The sequence below is a fragment of the Macrobrachium nipponense genome, chromosome 45, assembly GCF_015104395.2.
Source record: "Macrobrachium nipponense isolate FS-2020 chromosome 45, ASM1510439v2, whole genome shotgun sequence".
Classification (NCBI taxonomy): domain Eukaryota; kingdom Metazoa; phylum Arthropoda; class Malacostraca; order Decapoda; family Palaemonidae; genus Macrobrachium; species Macrobrachium nipponense.
In genome coordinates this window covers 21563807-21589908 of record NC_061105.1, presented here as the reverse complement: position 1 = coordinate 21589908, position 26102 = coordinate 21563807, and the positions used below count along the sequence as shown (strand labels likewise).

Sequence of the window (26102 nt, the reverse complement as noted above, 5' to 3'; positions counted from 1 at the left end):
TCAGACATCAAGACAGTAAAAGGGTGAAAGATGTAACTAAATCTTCTTTACTGAGAACTAAAGATGCTATGCCTTCTAAACTTAAAGATACTTTGCCTTCAGAGTCACCCAGAATATCATCTTCAACAGACACAAGTTCTGCAGTGCCTTTGTCAGATACTGTTGGTAAACGAGCAAAGAAGCCAAAGAAGACTACAACTTCTAGTCAGACTAAGGATGGGGACTCAGCTGCTCAGGGTTTAGTTCCTGGTAGTGGAACTGTTCATCTTAATCAAGTGATTGAAGAAGAATCAGAGATTAAGGATGCTCCTTTACAAGACAGTGAATTAGTTGTAGGAAATGATTCTTCAAAGGAAAATGAAGTGTCAAAATCTGCAACATCTTCCTTAAGACGCAAGAGAAGTCTCAATAGGAGAAAGTCTAAGTGCATTCAGACAGAGTTTTCATATGATGAACCACCTGAAGGTCAGACGGAAAATATAAATGATGAAGATTTGACAGTAAAATTCCCACCTAGTAATTCAAAAGAAGTACCTCAAAATGAAGCCAAACAAGAAAAACATACTTTGGAGGTTTCCAGTGAACCCAAATCGAGAAGTCTCAAAGACCATTCTGTAGTGGATTTAAAAGCAGAAACAGTCTCTATTGTTACAAATGCAAGTTCTATTCGCCGTATAAAGAAGGTGAGAAAGGCAACTATGTCAACACAGACAGAGGAAGTTCAGGAGGGCTTGATAAATGAATTTCTTCAACAAGAGCCTCAAATGGACACAGTTTCAGTTAGGACTAGTTCTCTGCGCCGTATTCGAAAGGCAGAGAAAAAATCCGCTGAAATCCAGACAGATTTGGTTCTCCCTATTTTTCTTGATAATTTGCATTTGTCAGTTTTTGATTTTAATGAGTTTAGAGAGGCTGAAGGCTTACCAATGTTAAGTGGACACTCTGACTCTCTTATATATGTCAACATTCCTGCAGCATTTTTAGAAATAGTAGAATCTGGAAATGATGCTGATATTAGTGATGCTGATAGTGATGATGAGGGTAAGAGAAATAAAAGTAAAAGGGAGAGAACAAATAGCAAAGTAATTAGTGAAAGCAATGGAGAAATAGAAGATGAAAACAAAGAAGAGGGGGAGGACAAGGAGGAGGGAGAGGAGGAGGAGGAAGAAGAAGAAGAGGAAGAAGAGGAGGAGGAGGAAGAGGAAAAAAAAGCGGAAAAAAAACAAGCTAAAGACAATGCAGTTGGTCATTGTTCCTCTGATACTGAAGATGATGAATTAAGTAAGGACATAAATCAAGACAAAGAGGATTCAGTTGCAAAGTGTCCCTCTGGGGATGATGAGGATTATAATAAACTAAGGCAGGACGAGACTTCTGAAACCAATTCCTCTGCTTATAATGATGAAAGCGATAAGTCACCTCAGGTTGAAGTAAACACAAAAACAGAAACCCAAGATGAAGAATCATCAGTTAAGCAGCCTTTGTCTTACGAGGATGCAGAACAACCCACCTTATCCGAAGATAAATATGAGAGTGATCATGCAGATCAGTCAGTTGTGCCAACAGAGAGGAGTGAAAGTGATACACAGGAAGAAACATACACCATAAATGATGAGAATTTGAACCTTAAACCCAATGAAGAAGAGGACACTAGTGATGAGGATGAGGATTTTGACATCTACATTGTTGATCATCAGAAAAGGGAGAATGAAGTAAAAGAACTTTGTCAAGGTGAAATCATTACTGGTAGAAATTCTTTGAATGCAGAAATGAAAGATACACAGTATAAGGAAAATGTTGAGAATATGCAGTCAGAATGTGAAGAAGAGCATGAAAATGAAGCTGAATTTGAAAGACCAGGGTCTGAAGCAAATATAAAAGAAAATGAAAAGAAACCTGAATTGGCCATACTTAAAAAAGATACTAAAGCAAGTGTGGAGACAAAACCCAAGAAGAGCATTCTAGGAAATACTGAAACTCCAAATCAGGTAGCTGAAACTAAGTTGCAGGAATCTGCAGACCTTGAGGGCAAAGAAAACACTGAACATGACAGTGGAGTTTCAGAAGAGGAGGCAAAAGAATCAATAGATGAGGAAACATTGTCAAAAAGATGGTATTTTGGCGCTCAAGATAAGACTTTTGAGATGTTAGATGGCGTTGAGGAATCAAAGAGACAAGATACAGTCATTTATTGTCCATCTGTTAATGTAGGAGTTTCTCAAACGTCAGCTGACAGTAACAGTATGGAAGATGATGGAATGACTGACACAGGAACCTTGGAAGAAGAAAAAGAACAAAAAAGTCATGAAGATGACAGGGTGTACCTGGCAAGGAAGCAGTTTAGAGAACTGAGATATCCATATGGCAAAGGCCACTTTTCAGAAGGAGATACTCACCAATCTCTAGTCTATTTTGACAGTATTGGAGAGACATTCTCTGAAGGTACTCATGATGATATTGAGGCAGAAAAGGAATTACGTCATGAGGGATATTCAGACTCAGAGATAGGACATCAAGGTGAGCAAGAAATTAAAGATGATGAAGAAAAGGGTTCAGTGAATTTTGACAGTTTAGAGGAATGTTCTGAGCAATTGGCTTCAGCAACAGAATCACAAAAGAAAGTATCTCCTCCAGAAATAAGAGTCCATGAAGCCTCGTCTTGTGAAGGGGACCTTCCAGTTAGTCCAGAAGAATTGAACGCTGTGGATGACGAAAAAAAAGAGGAAGTTATGTTGGAATCGATCAGAGATTTGACAGAGTGCAATGACAATCTTGATAATGAGGCAAATTCCCGATTTGATGAAGAAGATTCTTGTGATATTCAAGACTTAAGCATGACAACAAGGTCTGAGGAGGACTCTTGTAGGGGTGAAAGTCCATGTAGTACCAATCCTGAGTACTTTAGAGATATTAGCCCTGCTAGCAACAGGTATCACCCAGGTGATGCAGTGGCACTAGCTATGGCTAATGAGTATGGATGCCCGTTAAGTGAGGAAGATGATGAAGAGGTCATTGTTTTCACATACAAAAAAGTCAGACCAAGACAGAAGGATGAAAGATGGAAAAGTGAAAATGGTTTGATAAACCGTGATGTTGGAAGCCCAAGTGATGCCCAGGATGTAAATAAGGGATCTAAAGATGGTGGAGAACCTGTAGAAAGAGCAGGAATAGAGGTATTATCTGAAGGGCCGGTTGTCAAACCAAAAAGGAGAAAACAAAAAAAGGAAAGACAAGATGATGATGCAGATAAGATGGCGGTGGAAGAACTTCCCAATAAAGATAAAAACCAGAGTAGAGATGAAATAACTGGCATAAACAAAGAAGAAAAACCTCATTGGGAACTTGATAAAGAACAGGAAGATGATTTACAAGTAGAACAGCAGTCTGCAGAGGAAGGAATACCCTCACAAAGTGAGTCAACAAATGATGAGGTGAGGAATGAAGTCGCTGAAATAGGAGAAAAGAAAAAGAAAAAAAGACCAAGAAACAGAAAGAAAAAGAATAAAGCTGAAGCTGACAAAGAGAATCAAAATAACGATATGCAAGATGAATGCTCTGAAAGCACTGAAGTTTCTGAAGTGAATGAAGGAACAGATAAAGTCGAAGCAAATAGTAGTTTGATTGAAGGGAATAAAGTGGAGCAAAGTACAAGACATAAACTTTGGGCAGATGAAATTGAGGAGAACTTATCTGCTGAATGGAGGTCCTATGAAAGTGATAAAAGGGTATCACAGGACTCTGTTGAAAAGAAAATAAAGCAGGTTGCTCCTGAGAGCAGTTTGACAGAGTTCCAAGTACTGAAAGGAGAAGAAAAGGACACTTCATTTTTCGACGAAGAGGGTGAAGATATGTCAAGCCGATGTGGTGGTGATTCAGGTCGGTTTGATGACAGCGAAGCTGGTGAGGGTGGTGGTGAGCAAAATGCTTATGAGGAATATTTGCTTATAAAGGAAAGTGACTGCCAGGAAGAAATGAGAGAAGTTGACAGAATATTCAGAGATGTGTTCAAGGATTATGGTGATGAGTTTTTGGCAGAAGAAGATGAAGCCTGTCAGTTACAAATGAAGGATAATATTCCAGAAGAGGATGATTCACACAGTGAACCTGCTCAGAACCATGAAAAAGACACTCGCGTTGAGTGCGTTGATAGTGGCAAAGTGGACTCTCATAAGGCAGTGCATCAAAATAATCCAGTTTTTGAAGAAGGTGGTGTTCAGTCGGAAGCAGACGCCTTCAGTGTTTCCGAACCTCCTATAAAAGTTCCACGTAGCAATAAGTCGAAGAAGAAGAAGAAGAAGGCCGCCTCACCGGCTGCTGACAATATCGAAGGTCAGTACCTGTGACCCTGCCTCGACCTGACCTGACCTAGAACTGGCTATCCAAATAATATCCCTGTATTGTGTGCTTATTAATTGCAAGGTAGGACTAACTTATCAACTAGCATATTAAATCTTTTGTAATACTTAACTAAAGTGTTTCCAGTTATAGTTGGAACGAGGCTGAAAAGGTTGTTTGTACCCGCCAAGATTATTATAGTGTTGTCTGTGTATCTGAATAGAGAACTTAGGTAATTTCATCTGCATCTTCTAAAAGCATTTAGCAGCCGTATGTAATTACTGGTAGCTATCCCATAAAAGGAAAACATTAAAGTGTTCCGTCTTGGGTGACCTGACAGTAGTAGTCCTTAGTATCACTTTCAGATGACCTAAATCAATACTGTAAGATAAAATGGCTAATTTATGTAGATGATTTAGAATGGACTACATGCTCACCGGGAACATTGCATGAAGTCCATTTTCTTTCATATTTTGTAATGTAGATTGTAGACCATACTCGCAATGTAGTTTTAGTTAGAAACGGACTATTATAGATAAATGCTTGCTCACAGGCTTTGTTCTTTGTCAGACGGCTATAAATGTATAGGTAGATGCAAACCTTAAAACAAAGTGGTAATCACAAATAAAACTGGAGACTGGAGGGCTATTATAAACTTAGGCTGATTATTTATGCAAACCACAATTTCTGAGCGCTTTTTACCAGATTTGCACTGCCAAAAATAATGTAAGGCATTATGCATTATAATTTGAGTCCTTGTAAGAGTTTCTGAGAAAGGAGTTCGAAATTTTTCATGTTAATGACGAATTTTGAGGATTCTGTCGTTTCGAAAGCAAAGTCGATTAAATAATTTTGGATAGTTCAACTCCTCTAGGTGTATGTCATTACGAGTAAAAGATTTAATGATTATTTTTTGGGCGTAGGAGATTGCGTTTTTGGCTTCGTTTGTCTGGAAGCAAAGGAAATTCGTAAAAACAATAATCGAATAACTGACTACTGTATTATTATTGCTTGGTGGTCGTGGCTAATAAAGCATAAGAAGGTTACTTCTTAGAGGAAGTCGTTCATGTCTTTCCAGAAAATCTCCTCAAAATCCTTCCCTTAGTTTTGAGATGTTGCGGCGAAACTTGGATGCACAGAGACAGAGACGAGATTCCTGACCCGATTCAAATTTCCGAAAATATGTGCAGGACGTCTGTCGTGAAAATGATCAGACTTTTCTGAGTGAATTGCAATTTTGGAACTGGAGTTGTATTCTGTTGATACCATTTCTGTTTTTTAAAAGAAAGTTATTTAATATGTAAGACGTAATTTAATATGATTTCGTCAGAATACTTTGCGCTTGATTACGCATCTTGTCAAGTAGCATTTTTTTTTTTATCTCCAAACATAAATTCTTATCACCACCATTGGAAGGGCTTCTTTCCTTTTATTTTCCGTTTAGGGCAATCTCTCTAGCAGACTAAAGCTTCGTTTACTAATTATCATTTATTTGGTATTTTTTGCCTTTCTGATGTCAAAAATATCTTTCTTTTCTAACACTGACAAAAAAGCACTTTCTAATTCTCTGTCTCTATCTGCTTCGTTTACCTGGCATGGACCTGTCACTTCCTTCAGCGTCACTTGTTCATACTTATTTCAGATCTGTTCTAGATAAGAGCATTTTATTGCCCGTCACATCGGCTTTTGCATTAAAAAGAAATATACGTGGATTTCAATTTCGCAATCTTTTCCTCTTCAAGAAGGCTGTCTAGTGGCCTCGGGAAAGGGCTTTTACAGGTTATAATTTGACTTAGGTAGTGATTGGGGACACGTGGAGAAAGGTCCTCTAGTTACTAAATGTAAGGAGCCATTTATGTCACTTGTTGAAAAGACTTTGCAAGGACCTATAATACGTTTTCATGCCATTTTTCATAGGAGGTAATTACCACCAAGTTAAGCTTCATTTCATTTAGTTCATCTCCGTCTGTCTGTCTCACACTATATATATATTATATATATATACATATATATATATATATATATATATATATTACTCTGAAAGCTTTTGTTTATCGCTGATTCTACTGATGGTTTAATTTTTTTCAACCCTTTGCCTTTAACCCTTAGAAGTGGTAGCAAAAGATGTGTCAAAACGGCTACATTTATGGCAATATATATAGATATTAATAATATATATATATATATTATATATATATATATATATCTACAATATATATATATATATATATAATATAAAATATATATATTTTCATATAATATATATATATATTTTAATTATATGAATAATTATCACATCACCGTCATTCATATAAATCATTCGAGCATCAAATGTCCTTTAATATCTAATTCGTTCTACCTCGGAATTGATATATTTTCATATATGTACCGAAGGGCGGGGAATTTTAGTTGATAATAATTTCGTTCCCCTAGGGGATCGAACCACCGTCCAAAGGGTATGATTTCCATTCCTGTTCCATTCCAAATTCGGTCCCTGAATGGGACGGAACCACCGTTTCAACGGTTCCTGATTTCCATTTCCTGTCCATTATTTCGTCACCCTCATGGGATTCGAACCACCGTTCAACGGTTCCCTGATTTCATTTCCATGTCCAATTATTTCGTCCCCAGCCATGGGGATCGAACCACCGTTCAACGGTCCTGATTTCATTCCTGTCCATTATTTCGTCCCCTCATGGGATCGAACCACCGTTCAACGGTCCTGATTTCGTTCCTGTCCATTATTTCGTCCCCTCATGGGAAGCGAAAAACCATACCGTTCAACGGATCACCTGATTTCATTCCTGTCCATTTATTTCAGTTCTTTTGACCCCTCATGGGAATCGAAACCAACCGTTCAAAGCCGGTCCTGATTTTCATCCTGTCCATTATTTCGTCCCCTTCATGGGATCGAACCAACCGGTTCAACGGTCCATGATTTCAGTTCCTGTTCCATTTGATTTCGTCCCCATCATGGGATCGGAAAACCCACCGTCAACGGTCCTTGATTTCGTTCCTGGTCATTATTCCGTCCCTCATTGGGATCTGAACCAAGGTCCAACGGTCCTGATTGTTCCGTCCGTTGGACGGTGGTCCGATCCCATGAGGGGACGAAATGATTATCAACTAAAAATTCCCCTTCGGTACATATATGAAAATATATCAATTCCGAGGTAGAGCGAATTAGATATTAAAGGACATTTGTAGCTCGAATGATATATATATTATATATATTATTATATAATATATATATAATATTATATATCTATATATATATATATATATATATATATATATATATATATATATATATATATATAAAATGCTCATAAATGTAGCCGTTTTTGACACATCTTTTGCTACCACTTCTAAGGGTTAAAGGCAAAGGGTGAAAAAATAAAAATTAAACCATCAGTAGAATCAGCGTAAACAAAAGCTTTCAGAGTAATAGGTATTTCATAGCAATAAGCGCTTAACTTATCAAAATATCCAGAGTTTAAATTATAAGCAACAGTAAGTCGATATGCCCCCAAAAATTCTGTGAAATAAATACTATAATATGACATAATACGTATGTATGTATTTTGGCTTTCAGTCTCTGTTATGCGGATGTTCCATTGGTGCCGATAATTGGCCCTTTATATGTTTTTTAATTTGATCCATTTTGTGGATTGAGATTTTGAAGTACACGTGTCATCGATAGATATAACTTCTAATACAGTATGGGGATATACTTTAAAAAAAAATTTTTAAACGGTAATGAATTTCAGTGCCCATACTTTTATTTTTTTTCGAAAGCTTGCTGTTCTCCAGCATAAAACTAGCTAAGTGCTTAATCATGTTTCTCTTATAACCTGATAACCTGTTTGCAGCTGCAACTAAACATTGCAGTTAATTTCAAATATAAAAGAAAGTAGACTAAATCATTAAAATCTTCTGTTCTGCTTTGGAAAAAATTAGGTTAGCCGTATTAATGAAAAAAAGTTCAGTGTATGATTTTGTTTTTACTTCCTTTCCTTAATGAATAAAATTTTGTAGTGTTTGCAAATGAGAGGAATTTTTATATTCTGTAAATATGAACAATTTTTCACCATTAATTAATCTGTATATGCAAACTGTAATTTTTCATCTATGATTAAGACATGACTTTCTTTCCAACCTGAAGTTGATCATACCCGGGTAAGAATGGTCTGCATGGGGCCTCTCTCTACCTGTATTTACAGCATCTCCTGCCCTTTGCACTAACCCCGATCTAACTAGTGTGTGTATCCCCTCCCCCAAGTCGGCCTACTACCCATCCCTCCACTCAGCCACTCACTTTGTAGAGATCCCAGCCCATGAATGAGAGCTCTTCTTATTTATCCTCCATTTTGAATTACCCTCTAACTACCTCCTTTGCTCATGAAGTTGAGTTTCCCCTCTTGCAACTTCTGCAGAAAAACTGAAGCGGTCATGCATGAGGACGCAGGCCACGCAGACGGAGACGGGGCTGGTGAGGAAGTCAATGCCTCACCTCGCCTTTAGTCCAAGGGCTGAAAAGGTGGGGGGTCTTTGTTTGTATTTCTGTAGTTCACAGTCCACAGTCCACCTTGCATCCTTTACCAGTATTGATTTAACATGGGTTAAGGTCATTCAGTAGATCGTGATGAAATGTGCATTCATTTGATGTGACTGACATTAACTGGTACTACTTAAATTTCTTAACAGTTTCTTCCATAATATGTACTTACCCCTCAGGTATTCATATTTTGTATTTTATAATCAAATAACTGTAATATGCAATATATTATGAAAATAATTCTCATATATTCTGTATCATAGTATCGAATGAAAGGAATACCATTAATACTTTCGTATAATTGCCAGGCTGAAATGATATCTCAGGGGGCTCAGACCAATGGTAATGGACGAAGAAAGCTTGTCAAAAGCCTGTCAGAGGCAGCGCGATACGAGGGCCTCCAGTACGAAATCTATGATTTGGATGATTTGGCCGAACCTCCACAACCAATGAGAGCCATGTCGGAGGGCCCACCACCTTATCCTCTTAGATTTTCAGCTTATGAAATACCCTTAGATGAGAGTCCTCCACTTCCTCCCTTGAAGTTTCGACAGAATTATCATGAAGTATTTGTTGACTCCTCACCTCAAAAGCCTCGTAGAGGCCTTTTACATAAGACTTTGTCCGAAGGAGAAATCTTATCTGAAAGAAGGAAAGCACTGAGTTTAGCCTCTGGTTATATAGAGGTTGATATAAATGGTTTTAGTGACAACGAAGAAGAGGTAATAGAACCTCAGTGTGTTGATGAATGTTCAAGAGATTTGTCTAGAAGTAGAATATTCAGCCCTGATACATTTTTGGAAGAAGAGGAGGAGTTTCATGAGAATATGTTTCATAAAGATATTCTGCCTCCTTCTTTAGCAATAGAAAGAAAAATGTCTCAAGTGTCTACAGATTCAGATTTGAAAACTTTTGATCCAAATGAGTTCCGAACTGAAGAACACCTGAAGAGTCAGCTTGTAGCCTTATCTTTAGACTCCCTTGCTGACAATGGTCCATCTTTAGAGAGCATGTCGGTTATTGAAGGATATAGTGCAGCAGAAGATAACTCTTCATTGCATTACTTGGGAACACCTAGTGAAGGTCCAGGCTTTGGCGAGTTTGGAGACCTACTAGAAGAATCAATGAGTGAAAGCCAAATAACTGTTGTACAGAAGGCTTTTGCTGCTTCTTCACAGGTCATTACATCAGATTCTGAAAATGGCAGCTTCCACCTCACAGACCCATCATCTGCAGCAACTACACCCTCCACAAGACACAAAAGTCTTCCTACAGCTGGGAGCTTTGATGAGGACCTTGATGATGAGCTGTTGCCACGATTACGGGTATCAAATATTGTTCATAGTGCTACCACCCTTTCTTCCATTGAGGATGAACAAACAAGTGTTAGTGAAAATGTTATATCTGATGAATCACAAGGATGTCCTGTTTCTACTAGCACTACTTCTAGTGAATTTGATAAAGCAATTGCAAGTTCAACTGATGATTTTAGCTCAATAAGGAGTGGAGATTCCATGACCATAAAAGATGAAGCTTTAGATGAAGAAGAGTTTGAAGGAGATATAATAATAGAAGAAAACATAATGGCTAGATTAGTTCAAGATATGAAAGAGAGTGAGGTAGCATCACAGTTAGCAATCAAAACTTCCGATTTCAGGGACGATGCCAGAAAACTAGCATCACCAGAGTCGGACTCGTCCAGTAGTCACTTTACGGAGCAGGAAACGTCCAGAAGTCCTGTGTCAGGCACCACTAATACAATGACGTCCAAATCTGACCTATCACGTACCGATTCTCATCAGACAGACCAGTCAGAAACCTCAGAGGATTATATCACTGCCAATGAAAACAGTAATAATGGCCTAGACACTCGCCGCAGTTATTCTTTTGAAGAAAGGCATGTTTCTTCTCCTCCAGGAATGGATGACATTTATGAAGATGAAGCTTTAACACCAAAAATTCTTAGCCCTGAAACAAGTGAAGTCCTTGCTGACCTTCAAGAGCATAGTGACATGACCGAAGGCCTCAGTGTCACCAGTGACTTTGAAACTGCACTTACATCTCCTGATGGAGACACTACCACTTCAGCAAGTTACTATATAGATCACTCAATAGGTGAAGAGTCTGATAAATTGTCTGAAACAAAGACTAAACCTGAAGTGCCACCAAAACCAGCATTTTTACCCAAGCCGGAGGTGCCACCTAAACCAGATAGATTGTCACCATCTAGAGAGAAGGCACTTATGTCTCCAGACTTAAGAGAAGGATTATTACTTGAAGAACCAATCCCTCCGCCACTTCCTGAATTCCAAGATGATGTTCCTATTATAACAAAAGAAAAACTTGGCGAGGAAAGTAGAACAGGAGCTATTAAAAAACGTTATTCCGGAGGAAAAATTCCAAAAGATGATGCAAAAAGGTATTCAAAGTATTACGAAGATGATGAATTAAGTGAATTGTCAGAAGCTCGGGGAGATAAATCTTGGTCTGAAGAAGAGAGAGAAAAGGCTAAACAAACACTGAAGTTAGATTTCCCACCTGGTGTTACAATGTTTGGAGAAGCTCCAGCATGGCCTGAACCAGAAAATCTAAAAACTGGTGATGTTGAAAAGAAACTTAAATTATTTGAAAAGCCTAAAAAGTCAGTGAAGATTGACCTAGCAAGTGTTGAAGATATTGTAGCATCCCGTAGCAAGAGTGAGAGTCCACCATCTAAAGAGAAGGCCCCCCATACTGGAGAAAGTCAGCCACCACCCACCAAACGAGAAAAAGCTAAACGAAAGTCAGAAGAAGTAACAACTCCTGGTATGGTAAGGAGTCCAGCCATGCATGAAGGATTTAGACTGGAAGACTGGACTCCTGTTAGAACACCAGGAACTCCTGACAGGGCAATAGATGTTGACACATCAGATGATTCCTTCTCAGATGGGCCTAGGGTTCCCCCCAAAGCCCGCAGTCCAGGTAAGCGCTCTAAGGAGAGTCCTGGAATGAAAGCTGAAAGCCCTGTACATCACATTGAAAGTCCAGGGAAACAATTAAGTCCAAGGCAGAGTCCAAGGCAGAGCCCAGGTAAAGGAACAGATGACCAGAGATATGCTGAAAGACGAAAAGAAAGTCCAGGAAAGCAAACAAGGCATAGTCCTGTGAAATCTGAGATTAAACAAATGAGTCCAGAACGGGATTCTATAACAAGTAGGTTAGAGAGGTCAATGGCTCATACAGTGGAAGTCCATCAGCGCCAGAGCCCATCTAGGTTAGGAAAGCAAGGTGATTCTAGAAAAAGATTAAGCGAGTCTTCCATAAGTTCAGCAGTAGAATCTTCAGAAATTATCAAGCGCCATTCTGCAGAAATACTCGGTCGAGGACCAGAAAGCCAAGACCTTCTCCGACCTTCTGGTCCTGTCACAGGATATCTTAGGCAAGAAAGCCAAAGTCCAACATCTAGGGAAAGACCTTTGCAACTACCTGGAAGCAAACTCTTGACCATTGCTCAACCTAAAGACTCCAGAAGTGCAGAATCTCTCCGGTCTTTGAGCCCGGGATCAGATAACGTGTTCTTGGGCGGAAGCAGAGAACAGTTAGATGATGATGTCAGACCCGCTCTTTGTGTCCAGTGTGGAGAAAGACCGGCTTCCAGAGAAGGCCTTCTGAGACCAACAATAACAAGCTCTGGCGTTACAATTGAAAGGAGGTTGTCTGATCGGGAACCACCAAGAACAAGGATTGTTAACCATCGTGCGAAGTCAGAAGAGAGAAGCACCTTCGGCAAAGACTGGGGGTAAGCTAGTATAACATGAAGCAAAATAAGTCACTTGAGAATCATTGTGAAAATAGTGGATGCACTGTTGTAATTTTGATGCAAAAGATTATTGAGATATGAGTGAGGATTTCATAAAGAACATTAAGATATGTGGTAATTGTTTCTTCTTCTTTACAGAATAAGTCCTGTCAGTTTAGAGTTTGGCGACACTCCTCGTCATGATAGTGATGATGATGAAAAGGGCATCTACAAAGACGCTTACAATAATTGCCCTTGGTTATATGTCGCTCCGCATGATGAAGCAAAGGTTCGCTGAAGTTTCTCTCTCTCTCTCTCTCTCTCTCTCTCTCTCTCTCTCTCTCTCTCTCTCTTTAATGCTCATTATGAACTTTTCAACTTCTTGTGATGTTTATATCCATTTATTGTTATTATAATTATATTATTATTTAGATCATGAACCGTACTCATACGGAACAGTCCCACAGAAGCCATTGACTTGAAATTCAAGTTTCCAACGAAAATGGTGTTTACTTTAAAGAAGTAGCAGAATGTAATAGAAAATACAAAAAAAAAAAAAAAAAATCAGCTACTAGAAATGAAAAAAATAGATTGATAGAAAATTGTAAGTAAATTATTAGAATACTTACTGCATAGTGCTGCTGCCGTCCAGCATATCTGGTTGCTTTTGGCAGGGAAAGAGGATCAAGGATCAATTGTGAATGTAAAAGATCCTTAAACTACAAAGTGTGAGAAATTGGCAGGCATGAAATCATCTGCCAATGGCCCAAAGTCATAATTGCTAGTACGTATTAGGAACACAGGGACCTACCACCCAAAACCATTCTATGCTATAGATAAATTTCTGGCAGAAGCAGACATCCACACTGGCGAAGTGTATTCTAGTAAATTATTATTATTATTATTATTATTATTATTATTATTATTATTATTATTATTATTATTATTATTATTCAGAATATGACTCGTATTCAAATGAGACAATCCCACAGGGGCTATTGACTTGAAATTCAAGCTTCCAAAGAATATGGTGCTTATTAGGAAGTAAGAGAAGGTAAAGGGAAATACAGGAAGAGATCTCGCTTATTAAAAAGAAAAAAATAAAATAATAGATAAAAATGTATCAAAATACAAGGAGATTAACATTAAGGTAGGAATGCATTGCATCTTGCCTTGAACTTTTCAAATTCTAGTCCAGTGGCAGAATGGAATTTTTTGTGAAACCCTGTTTCAACAGATAACAATTGCTATTTTTTTTTTTTTTAAATAGACCCTAATTATCATAAAACAACAGGGTGCAGGAGGAGCACCCTTGGGGAGAACTTTTATTGCCATAATTTAAAATGGCCGCCATTTCATAGCAGGGAATATTAGTTTTCAGCCACATCTTAATTTCTGTTTAACGTAGAAGCTTGATTTTTGACAAAATTCATGTTTTTATTTAAAGAAGTGTAAAAAGTGTACCATCAGGAGTTATAATGTTCTGTTTGTTTATATTCTGGGCTTTTCTTGGGAGAAAATCATTAGACCTTTGATTACTAGTGTTGAGATATCTCGACCCGCAATAACAGTATCGAATGCGCGAAAGTCGACCTACTCCCACCACTGTAAAAAAAAAAGTTGACCCTGCAGATTATGAATTCATTTTTTCCTTTACATCGTGTGGAAATAGGCAATATCTCTTACCATATGGTGGTGGAACACCTAAACGTGAATGTCAACAAAAATTTATGGATTCTCAGCTGGTCTACTGCCTACACATCATTTGTCATTATTATTCAGCGTTTACATACTCTGTAGCAAAATGTACGTATTACTGGTGTTGCGATGTATAACTTGTGCTATTTTTCCAGGTACTGCTTGTATCATGTGCACTCTGTGTAAGAGTTGCCTGGTTCAGTGCAGGAGTTGTTCTTAAGAGGCAATCATGTTATGCATCATCAGCCTGTTGTGTGGAACAGAATTTGGTCAGATCAATACATAGGGTTCTGGGGATATAATGGATATAACTCTCAAACCATCTGCACTGAAGCGATGTGCATATGGCCTCCATATAGTATGTGTACAGCTAAAGAAAGGTGTTATGTCGTTAGCTGATATAGAGGTGCAGCAAACAGTTACAACAGACAAGGAGGGTGTATCAAGGATCTAGAATGATGGGACAGATAGACAAGAGATTTAGAATAACCTGGTTACCTGCATGCCTTGTCGGTGGCCAGAAATAAAGTCACGGGAAAACAAGTCACAATTTTGGCTAGGAAAGAAAGTCACAGGAGAAAAAAGTCGCATTAATTTATGGTGGCCGGTAATAAAGTCACAGAGAAAAATTCGGAATATTTCTTGGAGGCCATTACCTTTATGATATTTACAGTCTTTTGTTTATGTTTTTACAGTAATTCCAGCGAGCTTGTACTAAACATGTCGCAGTTGGCTACATAGTGTGTTAAAAAAAATCAATGGGCTTGTGCTAAACATACCCCACAGCTGGATACATACCGAGTTAAAACCCTTAGGGGTCACTATCTAGGAAAGATTCATGTGAATTTTTTTTCTGTGATTTTTTTCATCTGGCCCCTTGTCAACATTGTCACTGGAGGGATATCACCTGCATCTGTTAATGTTGATAACTGTCCAACCGGGAGAAGAGTTGATGAGGAGTTATGAAGAGGGTTTGCCTCAAAGTCACTCACAAAGCGAGTGGTAACCATGTATGGAAGAAGGTCAGTGTTGATGTTAAAGTATATGATACATCACTGATCTACTCCAGGGTATTATGTTTACAGAAAGTTCGAGACATTGATATGGAGGATGCTCTGGGACATGAACTTGCCAGTGTTCCAGCATCATTATTTGATGGATCATATAGCAAGATGTCTCACAAAATCTCAATCTACATTGAAGATAAAACTTCAAGTTAAGCTCACAAATTGTAAATCTGTTCCTCCAGATGCAGTAGTTCTAGATGGATGTGCTGTTATGTGGATAGTCTACTGGCCTTCCCATGGACTTGTTCATGACTATATAAAAATTATTGTAGAGTACATTATGTACTCACCTTCAGAATGTCGATACATATTTAATCTTTGATAAATACTATGCTAACAGCTTGAAGGAAACTACTCAGACATCACGAGCTAGCAATAGAGCCAGCCAATAACATAGGCTGACCACGGTAGCAACATTCCCATCTCAAAAGGTTTGTCTCACTGTTACAGAGAGAAGAAGCTTCAGTTAATCGGTCCTATCCGTGAATATTTTTGAGAGATGAATGACCTAATACATCAAAGGCGAACACTGATGGTAGGTACTGTACCTGAACCAACTCCAACAGAGATCTGTAATGCATAAGGAAGAGACCTGATTTTCGTACAACACATGTCATTACTGATGGCAGTGATGTGTTTGTCTTGCTACTCGATTACTACAAAACATAACTCACATGCAATCTGGTTATGACTGGTTCAAGTTCAGGAAGAAAATGTGTAGACATAAAGGCCACAGTTGAGAAGCACAACAATATCTCAGACAATGTTTTAGCTGTTCTTGTGCTTTCAGGATGTGACAGTTTTGTTTGTGGGGAATTGAAAAGAAACAAGGTCTAGTCTCAATACACAGCATCCATTGCATCATGTTATGGATTTCCAAATAAATCTGATATAACATCTCTTCGATACATGGTTTGGAGAAACTAGATGCCAATCACAAGCTCAATTCTGCTCCAAATCTAAGGGTATTGCCTCCTACTAAAGAAGCTTTTGAACAGTATGTGTATAGAGCCCACCTGTAAGATTTGGAGATGTGCCTTTGAAGCTGGTCCACCTGTACTTTATCATGTGCATTATGGCTGGCACATATACACTGACACAAACAAACTGGAACCAACCGCCTTGCCATCAGACTTATCACCTGTTCCTCTATCAGTACTAAAAATGATTAAATGTGGATGCGCAGCTTTACACTGTAGTTCCACTGCATGCTATGGCTGCTCCAGTGCTTGTATTTCATGTTCGATCTTATGTGCCTGTCACACAGAAAGGGAATGTAAAAATCTTCCCTCAATTTCTGCTTCTGACGAATATGTCGAAGGTGATGATGCTGATACAGGCTGAGTTGAGGTGGATTCTCCGATAGTGACTAGACATGAATCATAGTACCCTATCGTATTTTATTGCATTTAATTCAATATGAACAGCTGTATGATATAATGTTATGTATCTTTGACCTCATATGAGATTTTGAGAAATATTGGCTTTATACTTGACAAAGATGTATGATATTTGGCTTCATTAATTATGTTATCGTCTGAAAATAATGAAAATATGATCATTTGGATTCCACGGTTGTATTCCTTGTCTACCAAAACATACATTTTGCTGCCAAATTCACGTCTCTATATCAGTTAAAAGCACGAGCATAAATTAAATTTAGGTTTTCTCATAGCCACCAGCCGCCATAATGAATTTCCTTAATAAAAAGTTTTCCCCAAGGGTGTAAGTATTGCACCCTGTTGTTATATCGCAAGTAGGTTCGAATCTACCAGAAAAAACATAAAACATCTGTTATGTATTATCGGGCATTCCATTGAGGTGTTGGAGATGTGTATTTCTGGTGATAGAAGTTCACTGTAGACGTGGTTCGGAAGTCACGTAAAGCCATTGGTCCCGTTGCTGAATAACCACTGGTTCCATGCAACGTAAAAAACACCATACAAACAAAACAAACAAACAATCATCTGTAATGTGACAAAACAAGGTTTAGTGATTTTCCACTGGATTATTCCAGTTGCACAACTTCCCATCAACAGCACCTCCTGCTGCCTACAAGAAAATCTTGAAGCAATACTGAAACAGATCCAACGAATCCAAGATTCTTAAGTTTATAAATAAGTGTTTTATGATGCACTAAACCAAAAGCAGCAATAAAATTTATTTTAATTACTATGCACTCTAAACCCTTATCAAGGTTCTCTTGCAGATGGAATGTCAGGTCCAAAAGAGCATCGCAAGTACCGAACTGCTTTCTATCTCCAAAGGAAGGAAACGTGACCTAAAATAGATTGCACTAATTTTATCGCTCTTATTATTTTTATGAGGCCTTACGTACAATACCTAACTTCCATCCTTTGCTGATGCTTTCATTAAATGTTTCTCAAAAGTAAGATGTGAGTAAAAAGGTACACTAAGAACAGTTATCGCTTCAAACAAATTCAGCAGTACCCTTCCACCTGAGAGGGAGGGTGGGTTGGAAAATCAGCTAATCACTAGAGTTCAGCCTCATAACCCAGTGACTGTATACACCATTCACTTATCCATTCTATGTCACGACTGGACTAAGGGCACCTTCGTTTCTTATTAATTAATGAACACTTTACTACACCCAAAAGTATAGCATCATGAGCATACCCAGTAATTTTTTTCCCGAGGCCAACAACCATATCACGCGTATACACCAAAAATAAAATTGGACCAAAAACACTAACAGTATCCTGTGGAACTCCAGGCATAATAGGTCTTCGTTCGGTGAAGATACCATTAACAGCAATTCGCTGCTGCTTACCTGCAAGGAAATGTTGAAGTAATCCTACAACACATCCTCCCACTTCAAGATTCTGAAGTATATATATATATCTATATATATAATATATATATTATATATATATTATATATATAATAATTATATATATATATTTTATATATAATTTTTTTTTTTTTTTTTTTTTTTTTTTTGACTTTATTATATATATATTATATATATATATATAATATATAAGAATATAATATAGAATTATTTAATATATAATATATAATACATAATATAACATATATATATATTATATATATAATTATATATTATTATAATATAATATAATATATATGAAAAGTGCCTTTGTGATGCACTTAATCGAAAGCGGAACTAAAATCTATTTGAATTGCTCCACACTCAAAAACCTTACAAAGGTTTCTTGCAAACGGCACATTAAATCTAAAAAGAGTATTGCAGGTACCTAACTACGTCCTATAGGCATATTGACTATCAGCAAACAATCTTTAGATCCCACTTATATAATGGCTTAAAGTCAATTTTTCTGCGACCTTAGAGAGCACAGGACGAGTAAAAATTGGCCTTCAGTTACTGCAGATTGCAGAAGTGCTACTCTTTGGAACAGACACTGTATTACTAAGCTTGTCTCCGCTCATTATCAAAGCTACTACATCGACTTATGAATCTATAGAATCTACTAATTTTGGGAGACAACACACTAGAATTCAAGATTATCAAGAATTTTTTAACCCCCCTATAGCAAAATGCAAATTTTGTAAGAATAGGTCCAAGATGACAAGTATCAGGGAGAGGGACATCCTCAGTTAAGTTTAGGGTCAAAAGCTCAACGAAGTACTTCAGCCTTTTCCTTAGTGTCAGTAACCAATCCACCATCATCTGTTAGTAGTGGTGGAATGGAAGACGAGCCTGACCCAAAGAAAGTCGATACCAGTTAGGCCCACCATAGATGAGGGTGAGGCTAAGTTATTCCTTTAAGTTTCCTCGTCAAGGAAATATTGTCATTTCTCTCAGCCATATGGTAGATCCTAATCACGACACTGCCAGACTCAATAAAAATGGTGTCATTTTCCTGAATTATTTTTCTCCATGTGTTGAATTTGTACTATGCATATATGGATATTTAATGGCTATGCAAATGTCGGCGTATTTCTGCAATGTGAATTTAGAATTTGATGATGATAACGCCATCCATTAGTTGTTATTGGGTTGTCAGTCTTACTCAAAGATGTGTGACGTTTGCCGAATGTTTGAACAAAGCCTATTTTCGATCTGTCATTCTGTAATGTTATTAACATTGACTACTCGTCTGCGTATTATAAATGTGTTTAGGATATAGCAATGTTGTAATGTTTAGGAACGCTTGCAATATGCAAGAATAGAAATGAGAAGTCTGGCCCAAGAGCATTTAGACGTCCTCCCCATTACTATTATCCTATCCCTCAGGTGTGGCGTCGCGACGAAGGATCCCCAGTGGCAGTGCCTCTCGACCTCAGGATCTCAGGGTTTGAGGACGAGGACGAGAAAAGGGCTGTGAAGGCTCAAGAAGAAGAAGAGGAAACAATCAAGGAAAATGGGAAGACTGAGGAGAAGGATGAAGAAACGAGTAAGTTTCTTTCAGCTGAATTCCGAGACTAAGACTTTTTTTTCATTAATTACTCTTATTTGTTTATTAGCTCTTGTTTTGAGGAGGCCAAAAGGGTGAGCAGCTAAATGTCCCTTGTCATCTCCAGCTCCAGCCCCTTACCCCTCCCCCCCCAAGTAATTTGGAAATGAAGGCATAGAAACAAGGTTGAGTTCAGTACGAATTCAAAGGCTACAGGGAAAGTACGACATGTATTAAAATTATAGTATAAAAGCAGGCCTGCCTCGTGGAAGAGAGAATGTTGTAAAACATTAAAAAAAACATGATTAATATTGTTTGATGTGATATTAGACCACCCTAATCTGAGAACATGTCTCTAATGATTATATATAAGGTGAAAATCACGTAAATAATCCATAATATGTATTGTGATGTAACTCGGGTTTATTTCATATTTCTCCTTTTTCCTAATGACAGTCTTTGTAACTTTCCTTGATTCCATTCCTCCTGATTTATGTAATTGCAAACATTTAGAATTTTCCTTCTGCCATATTGCCATCAAGCCTGGTTCACTGTAGGCATCTTGAATTACTGGCCATTCAGTCTATATTGTAGAGACAAGATTTCGTAGTCAGCCGGAGCATTCGTAATCATGCCTTTATCATGAACTCATACTTCCAGATGGCGTTTATTGAAACCAAAGTAGATTTTATCATAATTTTTTTTTATTTCGTAGAAGTTTAGCACAGGTACAACATAAGTTACAGAACAGTTAAATGCATTAAATGACCTTACAAACATCACTTAATAGGCTACAGACTATAAGCGGAGTGGTTATAGTGAAGTAACTGATTGAGTATTAAAAATCTTCAGTAACATTATTGTTATTATTATTAACCATCTGTGAGTCCAGTCCTACAATCAGTCTAGCCTGACAACTATGAGAGCAGGAACAAGTTGAAAATGCTCACCATTTTGCGAGGAAGCATATTATAATTTCTAACAATGAAAAGTAAGAAACGGAAGGCAGCAGCATTCCTCTATCATAAATTGTGAAACGACACATACTGCTGAAAAAAGTATAATACCGCAGTCCAGCCTCTTACAGATTAATTTGGCATTTTTAGTATGTACAGGTATGGCTTCATTAGGATAAGGACAGTTCAGGAAAGTTCTAATTTAAGGGAAGATATAACTTATAGAAAATAGATTTGTTGTAACTGTTTCTAAGTGAGGTTTCTCACTTCCATAATCTTAGCGTTCGAGAATATAGCCAAAAATGTGTAGGATTGTAAGTAAATACCTATGTATCGAGACAAAATGTTGTGTGACTTGACGACATTGTTTTAATGACTTTCTGTAAAATGAAATTTCGTGACTAAGTGTTTTCATTTTGTGCGCACAATTAATTAGTTTTGATTAATGAGGGATCTCTTCCAAATGTGTAGTTGAATCGATGTAGATGAAGTATGTCATTAACATTTTTTAGGCCCCACAGTGACATAAAGTCATATCACCTTTTCACCATCAAGGTTTCGACGTTCATCACCCATTACTGTCCGATGAGTTGTCTCCTTTCTTTTCGGTAGTCTTCTGTCTGCAGGACATTCTCTCTGTGTTCAGCATTCCCATATGGTTCAGCCCTCGTGAGGCTTGACCCTTTCTTCTTGATGCAGACTTGGTATTTCCATTTTGTACCTGAACAATCTTAATCCCTTCAAGCGTGCTATTGTCACCTCAGATTTGAGCTTTTAGGTGCAGGTTTATGATTCCAGCCGCAGAGGAACCATAGAGTTGCTATTTGAGCCCTCTCGTATAAATTAAACACATGTCCCGGATTAGAAAATGATGCTTATACATTTGTATTGTGAATCATATAGAACCGTTTTTTAACCTGCGGAGCCATATTTCTCGACTGTAACGGGGTTAGCCTTAAAAGGAATATTTCCTCATTGAAGGTATAATTAGAGCAAGACAGAGTTAAAGAACTTGAACACTTGGGTGGGAAGAAACATTCATTAGCAGTAAGTCAGTTTTAAGTGTGGTAAGGCATTCCACATGTTCTCCAGCTACTAAAATATATATAAAAAACTTTATTTTTCTTGGTTGTAGTTGTGAAACATCAGATCTTTAAAGAAGTTCTTGCATGGCCATGCATGGTAATTAGTGGATTTTCCCCCAACAGAAAGCTATAGGTGAATCAGTATTCGCCTTGAGTAAATGGGCTAAGATTCTTTTATACATTATGAATTTGCCAAGAAACCCCTCCAATTTTTCTTCGTGATTCATTGCTGTTTGCAATTTGTATTTAGCTGGGCTTAAACTTGCCTGATGGAGGTTTCCTTTATCCCTCAATTCAGGCACTCATTAAAGCAAGAATATTAACATAGGTAAATGATCGGTTTCAAAAGACATCATTGTACACATAATTAGCAGGTGTTTTTTTCTGACGATCTTCGACGGCAGAGGAACTAAAGTTTTATATCTGAATTATTGTACTCTTCAGATTTTCATAAATTCGTCTGGAATTTTGTGGTTAGTATCAGGATAACGTTTTCTGGGATCCAACGGTGGTGTACATCTTTAGAAAGTGAGAGAAGTTAAAATACGAAAAAGAAAATTGGTGGTATAAACGAAGAATGTGGATTACGATTTGCAAGGAAAGATTTTAGCTTGCGGCCTTCGAGTCTAAATCTCATATGCTGAGAAAATAATACACATATCCACCAAATGAACATAGTAAGAGTTGGAGTTAAATTTCCATTTTTTAGTTCTCTATGAAAGTTTATTTAGAAGTTTATCAACAAAATCATCACAGAGTTGCCAAGTAAAATCACATGTAGTACTACATACATGCATTGCATCCCCCAAGAAACAGTTATGGACTTCGTCCGTCGCATGCATTAACAATATTCTTAACTGTATGCGAGGTCATTAGAAAGTATACCCTATAAATGACGATGGTTCCTCAAAGAAAGTATAGAGGACCAAGGGCTTTTTGTTTATTTTTCATCATGTGATTTATCTTAAAATGATGACGCTTTGAAGATGTAATTATTATTATTTTCTTTTTACTAAACACAACTGTTCTTATTTTGAAAAAAAAAAAAAAAAAGTATTGTTCAATTTCATCCAGCCCACATATTAATCTCATCCGTTCGCTTAATCTTCATTTTATTTTTTTCTCCTCCTCCTCCTCCTCCTCCTCCTCCAGTGGGCAGACGCGAATCCCTGGAGTCGACGTGTAGCGAGAAGGACTTCCGACGAAGGTACCAAGCCATCACACACCGCATGGTCCACCGGAAGGCGTCCGTCGAAATGTACCGGCGCCTGATCCAAGGAACCTTCCGTGAGTTAACCGCTGTGGCCCCTTCAGGAAATTGATTTTTTTCTTACCTTAAGGAAATAGACCCCCGTTTTTTCCCTCTTTTCGGTTCTGTAGGACTTCGAGGCTTGTCAGAGGCAGAAGTTGATGAAGGAGGTTTTGATTTTTTTTTTTTTTTATCCTGTATATATTTGGAACCAGATGAATTTTTCCCGTGTTTTATTATGTGCGGTTGTATTTCATCTTAGACTTAACTTGTGTCTCTGAACAAGTCTCAGAAGTTGTTCGTATAATAAATGCTTGATGGCATGGCAATATAATAGACGTTTTTCTCTGTTATTATTCAAAACGTTTTAGCAATTAAACAAGTCTTGTTGCTTTGCAAACTGGGTAAATGTTTGTGGTTGTTGTCTATTGCTTGGAAGGCGTTTGTGGGTGAATAGGCAGGTTGCTGTCTGTTTTATTTTTGTTTCTGCTTATTCTGTTATTTTATAATAATATGCTTTATTGCGGCTCGGGGCCATATACATTGATTATACAAAATACAGACAGTAGCAAACACAATCTAGATACATGTGACATGATAAAATAGAAAAAGAAAATGAATAATCGGCACTTATCCACAAGGTAGCTGAGGTAGCATAAAAGCTAGTAATCATCATACTGGTAATAACAGTAATAATATTGGTGAGAAAAAAAAAATATGCATTGAGAGTAATAACAGATGGTGCATATATTATATAACTCAAATTTCAACTAGAGACCTTAGGTGGTTACAGTAGTCAGGTCCAGAGGGCTTAATACATAAATTAAATGTAAATAAAACTTTAACTTGATAGTAATCACAGTAATAATGAAAAATTAAAATATCAGCAATAAATGTAATAATGACAAAAACTGCAGATGACATCTTGCCAATACAGAGATTAAGTCCTTTAGGGGACAAAGGCCTCATTTTCCCATCTTTCCCACAATTTTGATTTTCTTCTTGCTTCACTCCTTAGGATGCTTTGTATGAGCGAGTTGCTGCTGTTTCTAACTCGGGTTACCAGACTGGACATTGTTCGCCTAACAATGATTTTTAAATTGTCCAGGTGGTTTTCTATGAACATCTGTGTGGCGGAGTGGTAGCGGGGAGTGTTTGTGAGGCGTCTCAGAATGTCATTGTGCACAACAGTGATGCGTCGCATGGTCTCTCGGGTATAGTTCGTCCAGAGGGAACACCCATAGATACTGTAGCAGTACGAGCGGAAGAGCAGCAGTTTCACGTCTCGGTGACAGAAGGCAAACCTCCTTGCAATCATGTTGCCCGCTGCACATAGTTTACGACGCCTCTGTTCAATGTCTGCCGTATCTTTTAGGTCGTCGGTGATAATGTGACCCAAGTACGGAAATTCGTGCACAAATTCCAGCCGATGGCTTCCGAGGAAAATTTGAGGTTCTGCAATATGCTTAAGCGATCTCGGGAGCAGCGACATGCACTGGGTCTTGGTTTCGTTGTAGATTATATCAAATTCCTCTGCATATTGGCGGCAAGTGTCGATGAGTCGTTGGAGACCTTGCACTGATGGGGAAATCAGAACCATATCGTCGGCGTAACAGAGGTTGTTTATAGTTGTTTCATTGACAGTGCATCCGATTGGGAGCGAGTTCAGTTTGACGTTCAAGGCATCTGTGTACGTATTAAACAGGTATGGAGAGAGAATGCCCCCCTGCCGAAGCCCGTTTTATATTTGGAGAAATTGGGTGATTTTGGGTTTTTAGTTTCCTAAAAAAGACTTTTTTTCATATTTTATTGGCACCGTGTTACTTGCTATGTTATTGCTGTTACTTGTCATACTACAATTGAAGATCCTCAGTGGCGTGGTCGGTATGGTGTTGGCGTGCCACCTCGGTGGCCGCGAGTTCGATTCTCGGGCATTCCATTGAGGGGTGAGAGATGTGTATTTCTGGTGATAGAAGTTCATTCTCGACGTGGTTCGGAAGTCACGTAAAGCCGTTGGTCCCGTTGCTGAATAACAGCTGGTTCCATGCAGCGTAAAAACATCATACAAACAAACAAACAAACAAACAATTGAAGATAATCATTTTCGTGGCCTGGCAACCTACTGCTAAGAAGTCGCCCGCCTTGATTGGTAGGTTGCCGGGAATACTAATCGAACCTTCAGGATCGTAGGCTATAATAATAACAATAATATAAATTATTATCATAATAATAACAATGTTCATTACTGTTTTCATTATTATTATAGAAGTAGGATTATTTGGATTTTTGTCATTCCCAATGTATTTTTTGTGGCGTGTTTTCAAAGTCGGAGTTTAAGTCTCCTTCATGTGGTTATGCGCCTCTTAATATCAAGTTAACGAAGACTCCTTTCATTTCACTACTTCTCTCACCTTTGAATCCGACCGCGAAATATATTAGGGAGCTGACCATAACCCTGTTATGGCGCGGTTGTTTAAACTATAGCGCAATAACTATCTATGAGATGAGTAAAGTGCAATTTTTAAGCAAAATGTAAAGTCAACACCGTTCCAGCATTACTCTTGTTGTTATTGACCCTGGATAAATCACAACATCGTGTTTTACTTAGGAAAATCAAAACAACGTGTTTTTATGATTTTCTGCGTAATTGTAACGTACCACATTACATATCTGCAGATTTACCCGATACACAATTCCCCCGGTACACAATTCCCATCACAAATGCAACTCAGAACTATGTTCCGGAGACGCCTGGAAATAATATATATATACACATTATATTATGTATGTATATGTACACAAAGCTGAGATAACATCGTCGATTTTATATTCCAAATGTCTTTTTTAACTTTGTAGTATGCCTATTTTCTTTTCTTTTTTTTATCTCTTGAAGAATTATCATTTCGACTTTAACGGTGTGTGTTTGGTTATAGAATGCTTCAATTTTTACTCCGTTTTCTACTTTTAATCCGTTGT

General features: G+C 37.8%; 1 protein-coding gene across 1 annotated transcript in view; it reads left to right on the top strand.

The window, feature by feature from the left end:
• The window catches only part of LOC135214193 (uncharacterized), a 663437-nt gene that overhangs the window by 574158 nt on the left and 63177 nt on the right, over positions 1-26102 (top strand). Inside the window, exons 9-14 of the mRNA XM_064248261.1 lie at positions 17-4329; positions 8772-8875; positions 9202-12671; positions 12831-12960; positions 19677-19836; positions 23030-23164. Of these exons, the coding sequence (XP_064104331.1) occupies positions 17-4329; positions 8772-8875; positions 9202-12671; positions 12831-12960; positions 19677-19836; positions 23030-23164 (8312 nt within the window). The remainder of the gene's footprint in view (positions 1-16; positions 4330-8771; positions 8876-9201; positions 12672-12830; positions 12961-19676; positions 19837-23029; positions 23165-26102) is intronic.